Source organism: Vigna unguiculata, chromosome 2 (assembly GCF_037176805.1).
Source record: "Vigna unguiculata cultivar grain cowpea cultivar isolate G323 ecotype 2 chromosome 2, ASM3717680v1, whole genome shotgun sequence".
Taxonomy (NCBI): domain Eukaryota; kingdom Viridiplantae; phylum Streptophyta; class Magnoliopsida; order Fabales; family Fabaceae; genus Vigna; species Vigna unguiculata.
The window spans coordinates 16,858,716-16,872,222 of NC_140793.1; the positions used below are offsets into that span (position 1 = coordinate 16,858,716).

Below are 13,507 nucleotides of genomic sequence, written 5' to 3' on the forward strand. Positions count from 1 at the left end.
CAATTTATTTGAAACTGCATTTCACCTAGGTCACACAGAGACTACTAATATGGCAAACGTAGTGCAACTTTTTTCAGAAATATAATACATGACTTGCTACAAATACAATTAAACATTAACATTTATCCTTAAAGTTTGTATACATTTCTTCATCCAAAACTCATTGAAAATGCTAATAAGTAAATGTTCCATAACAAGCTTATAAACCCTACCAATAATATCCCCATCCCATGATACATTCATCAACATGAACTACACCATAATAACCAATTCGAAAAAAAAAACACGAGATTCCAATTAACCCTAAACACAAAAGCAAAAAAAAAACTCATTCCAAAACAAAGATGAGAAAAAATGAAATTTTATCGACAATATTAAAACTATCCATCCCTAAAAGAACAAAACTCACCCAATAAAGCAAAGCCCACCCTCCTCCATGGCTGCGTTGCCCACAAAATCATCCAATAAACCCTAATTGGGAAGGACAACCAAATGGGACAATGAAAATTGGAAACTTTGTCCCTTTTGTGCAAGAAAATGAAAAGAGAAGGAATAAAGAAGATTCACACATTTTGATTCGTAAATTGGGAACTTGCGAATGATAGCTAATGGGAATAATGAGAAGAGAAGGAATATTTAGGAACAACTTTTCATATGCAAAGTGAGATAAGGCAACGTTTAGATTTGACACAAATATAATCCAAATAATTTAAAAAAAATAAAGAAAAAACAAAAGCCACATAAGACTTTGTTAAAGTTTGTTAAAATAAACTTTATCAACAAATTATTTTCTTTAAAAAAATAAAGAGAAAACAAAAGTCACGTAGCACTTTGTATTTGTTAAATAAACTTGGTAAACAAATTGTTTTCCTTTCAAATTTATTCTACGAATAAAAGTTTTTTTTAATTAAAATAATCATTTATCAATTTTACTGTTTTTTTAAATTTAATAAGTTTTGTATGTTTACTGTTTTTTAAACTTAACTATTTTCTTTAACTATTAAACTATTTATAAAATAAAAAAATTATTTAAATTATAAAAAAAATTATATTTAATTTCATAATTATAAAAATTATAATAAAAATTTTATTAAATAAAAAAGTGAACGTAGTGTTAATGAAAAATTTAAAAAAATCCAAGGTTGAAAACGAGCTAAGCTATGCCCTTTGCTCAACATAATGCTACCTGTTTGACCCCGTCTTCATTGGAACCCTATGCACTGTAGCACATTTGCTTTCAGTTCAAACCTTTCGTTCTCCTGTTCCACCCCTCAATTTCTCCCTCCTTCTGTGTTATACATTGATAACAATGTCCACCTTCGGAGCCGCAAATACCAATCCCAACAAATCCTTTGAGGTAATAATAATAACAATATTCACATACTTCAAAGTTGAATCTGTCACATTCTTTGTTCAGTGTTTTTTTCCCCATGAAAATTTCAGGTAGCCCAACCGCCCTCTGATTCAATTTCAAGTCTTTCGTTCAGTCCCAAGGCCAATTTCCTCGTCGCTACTTCATGGGATAATCAGGTTTCCTCTTCTCGGTCTTTTAATTTTTTCTTATTATTATTATTATCAAAGATAAAGACATGACTAGAAACCCTAAATGTTAAACCTTGTTTCTAATTTTCTGTGAATTTCTACTTTGATAGGTTCGTTGTTGGGAGATAACAAGGAATGGGACTGTTGTCTCCAGTACTCCCAAGGCTTCCATTTCTCATGACCAGCCGGTAATGAATTTGAACTCCTAATAGGTTATATTAGAAAAAATGGATTATTGTTAATTATTGTTGTTTGGGGCACATTTTGATTCTGCTGTTTGTTTTATTTGTGTAGGTTTTGTGCTCTGCTTGGAAGGATGATGGAACAACCGTTTTTTCTGGGGGCTGCGACAAGCAGGTCAAGATGTGGCCACTTACTTCTGGTGGACAACCAATGACTGTTGCGATGCACGATGCACCTGTGAAAGATCTTGCCTGGATACCGGAGATGAATCTTTTAGCTACTGGAAGCTGGGACAAGACCCTGAAGTATGCATCTTTACTATTTTTCTGCATGTTGAAAGTTAGAGGGTTTCTAAGTGGTATTGTGTTATTATTGTAGAAGGATGACATGTCTCAGTAAGTTGGTATGAAAGAACATTTTATTTTGTCCAGTAAGGTGAGCACGCTTTAAGAGGGTCTCTAGATTGAGCTAGCTGAAGTGACATGACAATTAGTTCGTATTTTAGGTTGGCAGGGGATTAGGAGGCTTATGTCTGCACTGGAGATGGTAGTAATAAACATTGCCGTTCTTTAGGTTTGGTGTATAAATGGGCAAAAGAGTGTTTTACCTTGAGGAGCTTAGGCCCTTGGTCTTCCCTTTGTCACTCTAAAGTGTACGTCTCTTAATTAAATAAAATTTCTCTCAACAATGATTCTAGTGTGGGTTGCTATGCCTAGTTCAGATGAATGTTGTTCTAGCTAGTAGAGTTTAAATGTACAACAACGTAGCCCGTATTGTATGTAAATTGCACTAGTTAAATGTAATGCATGCTATGATAATTTGAAAACTATTGGTGGGGTGGCCATTTATTGCATGCTCGATTACGAATATTGTAGTGTGCATTTGTTTATTATTAGGATTAGGATAGGCTAGGAAGCATACATATAGAATAACTGTCATTATGAAATGTATATATCAGTATGTTTGAATTCATTTGGAACAGTATATCCGAATATTGTCACTTTCTGTTTTTTCATGAACTTGCTGACAGTGAAGTTTAGATATAGTAACCATTCTATGCATCATTAGTAAATACTTGGATCTTGGTGTAAGGCTTTGGCAAATGACCTTTTTTCCTTCTTGTGTTTTATCTTTAAGTTTATGATTATTTATTTGGATAACATTGAGACACTTGTATTGAGAACTTCTAGTAGTAAAAAATGGGATTTTCTGTACTAATCCCTTTTCATGTTACATGTGTGGCGGATTATGTTGAAGTTTTAACTAGTTAGTAAATTATTTTAAACTGTACTATCCTTATTTTAGGTATTGGGATACAAGGCAACCAAATCCAGTGCATACACAACAACTTCCTGAGCGGTGTTATGCAATAACAGTCAAACATCCTCTGATGGTAGTGGGGACTGCAGATAGAAATCTGATTGTCTTCAACTTGCAAAACCCTCAGGTAATCTTTCATTCTTCTTTCTAAATTATTTTTTAGTGTTGTTTGTAGGTTTGAATGAAATAGGTTGGCATCATAATGTAAATTTTGACTTTTATGCTTAGGAGATGAAATTTCAACTAGAAATTCTATTACGGTTGTCTAATTTGTGTAACATGAGTGCTAGTGATAGGTTCAGAAGTCCAAGCTTCACTGCATGATACTGTAATTGATATTTTAGAACAATAAAATATGTATACGGTTATTTTTCCAACTCTACTTGCTATTTTCACATGATTTGTTTGTATTCACGTGGTCTATTCTTTTGGGTTTTACACAGTATTTAAGAAGGAGAAATTAAGAAGCGCAGATTCCATATTGATATATGAGGAACTATTGATTTCAATAAATGTCAATGATATTTGTTATTCTTCTAATTTATATTGAAATCCCACAGACTGAATACAAGAGAATTGTATCTCCACTGAAATATCAGACAAGATGTGTTGCGGCTTTTCCAGATCAACAAGGTTTTTTGGTATGTGTTCAGCTCTCACTTATATATAAATACACTAATAAAAGTTTTTTTGTTTCCTTATTTACTTTATTTAATCTCATTACTGCTATGATATGGGGCAATTTTGACACTTGTTTGGGCTTACACATTAATGTTTTGAAGATCCTCTACTACTCAAGGATGTTGAAACCTATGTTGCTTGTATAGAAAATTTCAAATTTCTAGGATATAAATTTACAAAAATATAAGTGTTATCAAAACTTAGTTATGGTGGCATCATGGCAGAAACCGTTGGCGGTTTTGCAACCTGTCACCACAGCAAGGCGGTGGCGAATCGGGTATCTCGTGGTGGTCCATGGCGGCCACTTTTTGTATAATGGCTGGCGGGAGTGGAACGAGTATGTTCTCCCTTTGTGAAATGGCTTCAATAGGTTATGCGCCTTTCATTTTGGCTGCTCCAACCATTAAAAGTGCAAAACTTAATTGGAAGAATTATTTGTGTTGGTTTGCCTTCATGGAATTATGAGTTACTTGCTCAGGATACCATGACCACTTTGAAACTGAACTTTACTCTATTTCTGATGAAAACAAATCCTAGTAGCAAACACCTTTATGATTCTCCTAATAAGCTAGCATCTCTTAATGAAACCATGATATGACCTTTATTGCGAGGAAGCTCAAGCTGTTGTTGAAGTGAATATGTTCTTGCAAACTAATTTATTAGAAAAAATGAAGATGAAATTAGACTAGTTGTACATGGTGATAAAATTTTTTCCATGAATACAAACTATGATCATTGTGATCAGATTCTCTCTACCCAAGAAGTTTGATCAGTGGTGAGTTTAAGAACAAGACTTCTTTGTGTTCTGACTCCTAAGAACGGAAATCTGCTTATTGCAGTTGAATCTTATGTATTAGTATCCATTTATGGAAAAGGAAGTCATAGCAATACTGGAGGATGTGGTGGTAGAGGTGGTCATCCTCAATACTCCCTTTTAAGAGAATGGGGGCAATACTTAAGAAAGAGAAATGCTACTCTTTGCAAGGTTTTCCTGATAAAGTACTAAATATCTCCAAATCCGAGAAAGTTGAACCCAAGAACAGTAAAGTTGCAATACTTATGGATTGATGAAGGATGCCACGCCACATGAAAGAGCTTCAAAATAAGTGTTGAATTAACTTACCACTTCATCCTATAATCTAAAGATAAGACCAAAGCAAGAGAACTCTCTCTCTTTCATAGGCACTCCACAAATGTTTTTGAAATAACTCTCGTACAGCATATTTCAAAAGTTCTTTTACAAGGAGAATGTGTAGGCTATTTATAACCTTTGAATCTGAAAATACTAATCCTGATAACATGTAAACGCACCTAGAAATCAAATGCAAATTCAAACATAGAAGGCCTAACATGTGACCAAAAGTTTGAATTATGGAGGAGGGAAAAAAATTTTAAAATTTAAAATTGAGACATGTTTCTCATGGTAGGGTCATGCTTCTCTTGCTTCCTTACATGGACTCCTTGCCTCTTTATACAACCATTTGGTTTAGAATTTGGATACTTGTTTTGGGCTTGATAGGCTTCAAGGTTCTTCTTTCTACTTTGCCTTCTAATGCTTACACCCCTTGCCTTCTAATTTCTAGAATTTAACAAACAAAATAAATCTTATTCTACAAGAATTTATTTATTTATAACTATTTTAGATCCTCCCTGGACATGCACTCAACAGTAAGTCTACACTTGTGACCTTTCTTTAGAATCATCTCCTTGATATCCACATCATCAGGGACATAAACTTGGGTATTATGGGAAGCCTAAGTCTCACATCTACTAGTATGGGATGCTCGGTGGAGTATTTAAATGTTTGGTTCTTCTGCAGTGTACACAGATTACAAATCATGATTCTATTTAGTATCATGGTGATTAGACCACTCCGAGACTTGTGAATTTTCTCATTTTCTCTTCACTTTTCCGTTTTCTTCCACTTGCCCTCAGTTTGTGTTCTCTTGAAGATGTCCTTGTTTTCCTTCAACTATATTTGACTTGTATTACATATACAACTATATTTGACTTGTATTACATATACAAATTCAAACATTAATACTGTTTCTGAGTTTAACTAGTCTCCCCTGTCACATCTATGCTTTGTTGTTTTCCTGCTGTTATTATTGTTAAATCCTTGCTGAATATTTGCTGAAAATGATTTTCTTTTTTTGCTTAAAAATTTTAACTGCTGGCATTATGGAGTATTGACTGTACACTGTTTCTCTGTAGGTTGGATCAATAGAAGGAAGGGTTGGAGTACATCACCTGGATGATGCACAACAAAGCAAGAATTTTACTTTTAAATGCCACAGAGAGAACAATGAGATATATTCAGTCAACTCCTTAAATTTCCATCCGGTAGTACACCATATAACATCAGGATTAATTTAATTTATTTTCAAGCTGTGGTTTTAATATTCTTCTGTGTATGATCTAATTTTATGTCTTGGCTTTCAGATACATCACACTTTTGCTACTGCCGGATCTGATGGTGCTTTTAATTTCTGGGACAAGGACAGTAAACAGAGGCTCAAGGTTCCTTCTTTAATACTCTATTATTACTTGTCCTTTCATTCTGAAACTGATATCTGGAATTTGTAGAACATACTTGTGTTGTTGTTTATTTCTGTATACAATAATATTTTTTTTGCTCCTATTTCATAGTAGAACCTATCTGTATGTATGGCTAAACACCTGGTAACCAAGATGTTACTGTTATTCTCATTTCAAGCCATTCATTTTATTTTTCAGGGTGGGGCAATGGGGCAGTTAGTTTCTAATTTTTCTGTTATCACTTGCCAGAAAATAGAAGGATGAATTCCTTTCAGTATCCCTATTTGGATGTTTATGTTTCTTTTTGGGATCTTTAAGCCCGTATTATTGGGTTGGTAATGTATGAAGATGGTTAAAGTACTATGTTGTCTTGTGTACGTTCAATCCTTTGAAGTATTTGTTGTTATTGTCATATGCTTACAAGACTTTAATGTTTGGCAGGCTATGCAAAGATGTAGTCAACCCATACCTTGCAGTGCATTCAATAATGATGGTTCCATATTTGCTTACGCGGTATGTTCCATTTTCTATTTTTTCACGAACCATACTTGTTTAATTTTATACATTTATATTTTTTTTTCGCTTTATTTCTCATGACCATCCACTTGAATAATGTGATGGAATAAAGAAAATTTTTATTAATTACAATCATGCTAATTATATTTTCAACTCCTTTATTTGTAACAATCACATTCTCAAACATGGAAATTAAACCTGCCAGAATAAATGTGTAGATTCTAGGGATATTTTCCTAATTATTATTGAGATATTAAGATATTTTTTATCCTAATAGTCTCCTATTTACAACACTGTTCCTCAAGTTAGTAAATGACTATAGTTCATTTTCAACTTGCCTACAAGATCTTAGAATCTGTCCTGAGAAAGTGCCTTAGTGAAGATGTCTGCTAACACAAGTCTCATATAGACATGCATTGTTACCACTAGGCTTCTGTCAATACTATCTTTGATTAAATGCTTGTCAATTTGATACATTTGATCTATCATGTTGTACTGAATTATGAGGAATGTTCATGACTGACTTATCATCTACAATACAATTGTATGAGGTTGTCAACCTTTTTTTAAGGTTATATAATATGACCTTCATTTAAAGGCTTTTACACACAACTTGAGTAAGGACTTGAAATTTAGTTTCCGTACTTGAACGAGTATCTTATTTTTTGCTTTTCTATGTCACTAGATTTTCTCCTAGAAGCATACCATACAAAAGGTGAATGTTTAGTCAATAACATAGTCTGCATCAGTATATATCTTTTGGCTCACCACTCTTTTCGCTCTTAAGCCATTTTTTCAATTTCATCATGTCATGGAATAGAGTAAGTTTACGTTTAATGAAGTGCTTTATGAATAAAGCATGATCGCCTTATTTGCTTATATTCCAAGGAACCATTCTCTTGGAGATTGCTAAAGACCACATAAGGCCTTCTTTAGGAGGCTTACTTTATTCCTTTTACTATGAGTTTCAAATCCTAGCGGGATCTCAATGTCCACTTCTCTTTCTCAAGCTCCATGAAGAAAGACATTATTCACATCGACTTGGTGTAAGTCCCAATGACATTTAAGTAAGAACTCAAACTATGTTCATCCGCGCTATAGGAGAAAATGTCTTCTCATAGTCAATTCTTTAAGTTTGAGTGTATCTTTTTGCAACCAATCTAGCTTTATACTTAGCTGCTAACCCATTTGCGTTATATTTTACTTTAAAATATCCATTTGTACCCAATAGCCATTTTGTGTCTTGGTTTGTAAAGGATCTTCCATGTTAAGTTTTTTTCTAATGCATCCATTTCCTCTCATGCATTGTGTCCAATGTTCATTTTACATGGCTTATTGGACTAAGGTAGGAATTTCATTAGCATCAATGATAGTGTTGGAAGTCTCACATCGACTAGAGATAAGGCAATTTCATAGTATATAAGTGGGGTGCAAACTTCACCTTACAAGTCGGTTTTGTGGGGTTGAGTTAGGCTTAAACCAACTTCTAAGAGATAGCAATAAAGCTTTGATGTTAATTGGAGATATTGTCAGCAAACATATTGAGAAATATGATATTTAACACAATTTTTATTCCTTTCTCAATACAATGGTTAAATTCTCAATAACACTTTACCAATTTTCTATTATGTTCAAAGCTCCTCACCTTTGATATTTTTTTCCAAAGAATGTCTTCTTCCATATATCAATTGGTTCTATCCCTTTTGTGCGGGGTCCATCACTTAGATCTTGGGCATCGTGCAAAGGCAAATATTGTAATTGATAGGAAGGAGAGATCCTCTACTTCAAGTTTTTTCTCCCTTTGAATTGCAGGGCTGACCAAAACGGATTTTGTCGCATTAGAAGTGATTCCATTGTGATAAAGACAAATGACTTGGAGGTTGATAACATTTGTACACATTTATGTTAGAAGGATAACCATTAAAGGCACATTTTAGAGCTATAGGATTTAATTTATTGCAATTAGGATTATTAAATTGAACAAGAATTACACAACCTGACATAACAAAGTGTACTTGACACTAAGGGAGAAGAGGGAACAAAAGACAATAAAGGTTCGGTAGGACTAACATGACTTAAGACATGAGTGGGTAAGCTGGTGAGAAGATAGGTGATGGTTGACACAATTTCTTCATAGTATGTTTTAGGAACAAATATCTTGAAAATGAGAGCTCTAGCCACTTCTAGGAGATGATGATTATTCCCTTTTGCAACACCATTTTGTTATTGAGTATTAACACATGTTAGTTCATGAACAATATCATTAAGGGAGAAAAATTTGAAGAATTCATGATTCATGTTGGAAGTCCCTCATCGACTAGAGATAAGGCCAGCTTACAGTATATAAGTAGGTGCAAATTTCACCTTAAAAGTCGGTTTGTGTTTAAGTTGGGCTTAAAATCCATTTCTTAACATGGTATTAGAACCATGGGTTAGAGCTTATCCTAGCAAAATTTGATGTTTGTTGGTCTATTTTTCCACCCGCTATTAGACCACCCATTTGTCTAGTCCCACGCATGAGATGTATATGTCTCGGTGTGAGATTGATGTGTTGGAAGTCTCACATCGACTAGAGATAAGGCCAATTTAGAAAATATAAGTGGGTGCAAACCTCACCATACAAATCGGTTTGTGGGGTTGAATTAGGCTTAAAATCTATTTCTTAACTGTTAAACATCAGATTGATTTAAATTGTGATGGGAAATTGCTCCTTTTATTGCTACTTGGAAAGACGAACTAAGCTTGAAACTCCAAGGCTACAAGTCTTTGATTCGATTGATTTTCACACTTTCATCCAAAAACTTTGACTAGTGTTATCGATATCGGATAACGAAAAAAATCGGAGACCCAAAATTCCTTGATAAAGTTATAACAAAAACCATATTAGGTTATGGCGGAAACAAGGTGGTCAAAAGAAATATAATACCCCACGCACAATTCTAATGTGAAAGTATTGGTATTATGTCTAGCAATGGCAGTAGCTGACAACAGTTGGCGGCGGCAAGCAACGAGCAATGACGACAACGGTTGGCAGTGGCTCTTGGTAGCAGTAAGCAACAAGGGCAAAGGGAGGCTGAAGAAGAATAAGAGATGTGTGCTTAAAGGTGTGTATATTAAGTAAAATTAAATTTTCCGACCCAAGGGAGGCTAAGAAGAATAAGAGAGAAGGGTGGTTAATGTTGTGTGCATTAAGTTAAATTAAATTTTAGTGGGCCTCGCACAAGTTTTAACCATGTGGTTTAACCATTTAGACTACAAATATAACATTGCCTAGGTTTCTCTTCTCCACAAGTTTTATAATGTTGTGTTGCCGCTACCTAGGTTTTTCTCCTGTTGGTCTCTCTTGTCCATGTCTCCGTCTTCTTCTTTCTCCACCCTGCTTTTTCTGCCACCTAGGTTTTTCTCCTGCTAGTTTCTCTTGTACATGCCTCCATCCTCTTCTTTCTCCACCCCACTTATTCCGCCATTGCGTTCTGCATTTGCTAGCCGCAATGTAGAAAGCGGCCGCCATGAGAAATCTGATTTGCCATTGCCTTGTTGTGGCGGCAAGTTGGAAACCTGCTACTGGTTTCTGCCTTAGCGCCACCATAGCCGAAATTTGGTAACATTGTTCTTCAAACGATCAAGTATCTTCGTATCAAGATTTGGTTAAAGAGCTGGGGTTAATATGTTCTTTCACGTTCTGAGGTAGTATTACTTGACCATTTTTGTGAGATTCCTTTGTTGCCTCCCATGCGCTCTAGTACTTTGTCTCTCTCATGGAGTTTGTAAAACACCTTTGACAACCCTTTTTCATGTTGTCATGGCAAAGCTTTTGTTGAAGGTTCCTCCATTAAGCATTCCAACCTTTGAGTTACTTCTCCCTTGACAATAAAGAAAACTTGAAACAGTGGTGGCAAATTCTCTCTAAGATTTGTACCCTGATTAGGGTCATGTCCAGTGTTATCAAATTTCAGCTATGGACCGGTAGCAGGTTTCTAACCTCAGGTTTCTAACCTGCTGCCACAATAAGGTGATGACGAATCGAATTTCTCATGGTGGCGCATGGCGTTGGTGAACATGGAACGGTAATGGCTGAAAAAGTGGGGTGGAGAAAGAAGACAACGACATGGAGAAGAGAGACTAGCGGGAGAAGAAACCTAGGCAGCAATGGCACTACATTATAAAACCCTAATTGCATGGAGAAGAGAAACCTAGGCAGCAACATTATATTTGTATTTTGAATGTTTAAAACACATCGCTAAAGATTGGGTCAAGCAGAGTAAAATTTAATTTAATACACAACTTTAACCACCCTACTCTCTTATTCTTCTTCAGTCTCCCTCTGCTCTTGTTGTTTACTTCCACCAACAATCGCTATCATCACTGTACTCTAGTTGTCACCACCGCCGTCAGTTGCTGCCATTTCTAGACATAATATCAATACTTTTACATTAGAATTATATGTGGGGGTATTATATTTCTTTTTACCCGATTTGGTTTTTGTTATAACTTTATCAAAGGATTTTTGGGTCTCCGTATTTTCCGTTATCAGATATCGATAACACTGGATATCATGGTTCAAGCCACGTAAGAATTTACAGATTTTTCCTCTTTCCACTGTGTCAATATGTGCTGTGCGGCAACATTTGTTTTGCGTATTTTCAGATTTTGTACTGATCTAGTTTGCTCCGCACCCTATTCAAAATTTTGTGATATTCCAATATAGAGAGAATCCCGTTTGGTATTAAATAGCAAATTGTTTTCAGAGAAAATGTGTTATTTAAATCATTCCAATTTTCTTGGAAACGTAATTTTTTTACTTATCTCAGGAACTATGGAATGCCATATCTAGGTCATGAATCTTCGTTATCCCAAATCTCAAAATTAGGGTCATCACTTGAACCCGGTCCTGCAACGTTGATGTGGTATGATCTTGACTGTTCTTTTAGAATCCTCAAGATTAGAATCCTCAAGATGTATTGCAAATAATTTTGGCCATCAAATTGATAGGGAGCCACCACGCTTGGAAGATCATTAGGACCCATATGTGTAAATTTCACCTTAGCTATGGAGGAACATAATAGAAAGAACTGTTTGTCAAGAGAGAAAGAAACTTCAGATCGTCTCAAAATCAGAGCTAAACCAGATGCACCACCCCTTCGGATCTCTGCTACCTGTCTTGCAAGTTTGGTTGGTGGGTGTCACCGGAACAAGGTGAGCTACAAGCTTGGATGCCGACAGTTTAATGCGGTGGTGTGTGATGAGCCTCAAAGGTTTGGAGCTCTAATACCTACTTGAACAATGAGAGGGAATAAAGAAATGATTTATTAATTTCAATAATGCTAATTACATTTTCAATTTCTCTATTTTTAACAGTCACATTCTCCTAAAAAGGAAATAAAATGTGTTTCCTTGTTTATGGAATTATAGATGATAAAAATATCCTAATATACATTTGTTGGTGTGTATGATCTGCATGAGATGCATGTTTTGGCTATATAATTGAAATCTTTGTCTTGTTTACTCTCGCTCGTATGGCACACATTTCATTCTTCAACTTCATGAACTTGCTTGGAAAATAAAGTATAAAATTAGCTTGTTTTTGTTGACCTACTTACGTGAACCATCCATTTAATTTTATTTGGTCTGAAACCTTCATTCATTTATTTAGGTTTGTTATGATTGGAGCAAGGGTGCAGAAAATCACAATCCGGCTACAGCGAAGAACTACATTTATTTGCACCTACCACAGGTAGGCCTATGCATACGAGTACATGCATGCTTGAGTTGTATAATCTTTCCATGAACATATTTAACAACTAAATGGATGTATAACACTAAATGAATGTAAAATAGTGAATCAGATTGAAAAAATTGTAATTATTTCACTTGGAATATGATTAAACAATGATCAACCCGCTTCTTCATTCGTGTCCCGTAAATATTAACTCTCGTTTATTTCAATTATTTTCCCATTTTAAAGAATGACCTTGTTTCTCATGTGAACAGGAGTCTGAGGTTAAAGGTAAGCCACGAGCTGGAGCCACGGGAAGAAAGTGAAATTTCATGCTGAAGGTCCATTTTGTTTTAGCACTCACCGTGATTTAGTAGAACCAGCTAAAATGAGAAAAAAAATCATACTTTGATCTTTTTAACCTAATATTTTCCTAGGATAGCCCATTTTTCTACCCTACCAGTGTTCTTTATCATGATTTAGGTTAGGCTGTTGCCCTTTTATCACATGGACAGTTTCAGATGAAGCTGATATATATGCTTTAAAGTTTGTGGTAGAGAAGTTTTGTAGGAGGTTCATTTCTCCATCCCTTTGACATCATCCTCAATGAGAACTACATTTTAAACTGTATCTTCATATGCATTGCACATCTATTATTTTCAATTATTACTGATTGCGTTTTAAAAAATTTGTAATTCAGCTTAGGACTGAAGATATTGAAAATAGGGGATTAATAAATACTAGGTATTAAGAAAATTTTCAAAAATTGTTGAATAAAATTCTTAAAATTATTTTTATTAAAGAATGATAATTAAAAAAAAAAACTTGTGTAACCATTTTGAAAGCAAAAACAAGATCATAGTGTTTTGAGTCATTTATTTTCTTGCAAAACATCAGAGTCAAGGGTTTTAAAAAAAATGAACAGCTGAAAAAAATGGATAAGAAAAATGAAGGAATTACTAAAGGATGTCACTATTTTCTACGGTCAAGTGTTTTATTAATGAATGATAA

At 34.6% G+C, this 13,507-nt stretch overlaps 1 protein-coding gene across 3 annotated transcripts; it reads left to right on the forward strand.

The window, feature by feature from the left end:
• Positions 1-1,154: 1,154 nt before the first annotated feature.
• LOC114173616 (protein RAE1) lies at positions 1,155-13,126 on the forward strand. 3 transcript variants are annotated; one of them, XR_003602527.2, is made up of 13 exons: positions 1,155-1,357; positions 1,444-1,530; positions 1,653-1,730; positions 1,837-2,030; positions 3,031-3,172; positions 3,606-3,686; positions 5,941-6,069; positions 6,169-6,246; positions 6,706-6,777; positions 11,592-11,687; positions 11,773-12,035; positions 12,434-12,514; positions 12,772-13,126. XR_003602527.2 is itself a non-coding variant. In XM_028058105.2 (11 exons), the coding sequence occupies exons 1-11, from the start codon at positions 1,310-1,312 to the stop codon at positions 12,820-12,822; spliced, it is 1,041 nt and encodes a 346-aa protein (XP_027913906.1). In that variant the 5' UTR covers positions 1,155-1,309; the 3' UTR covers positions 12,823-13,126. The 3 variants fall into 3 exon arrangements, 1 of the variants encoding a protein (XP_027913906.1); XR_003602528.2 differs by having other exon boundaries at positions 11,773-11,976; positions 12,772-12,803; XM_028058105.2 differs by lacking the exons at positions 11,592-11,687; positions 11,773-12,035.
• Positions 13,127-13,507: the final 381 nt, after the last annotated feature.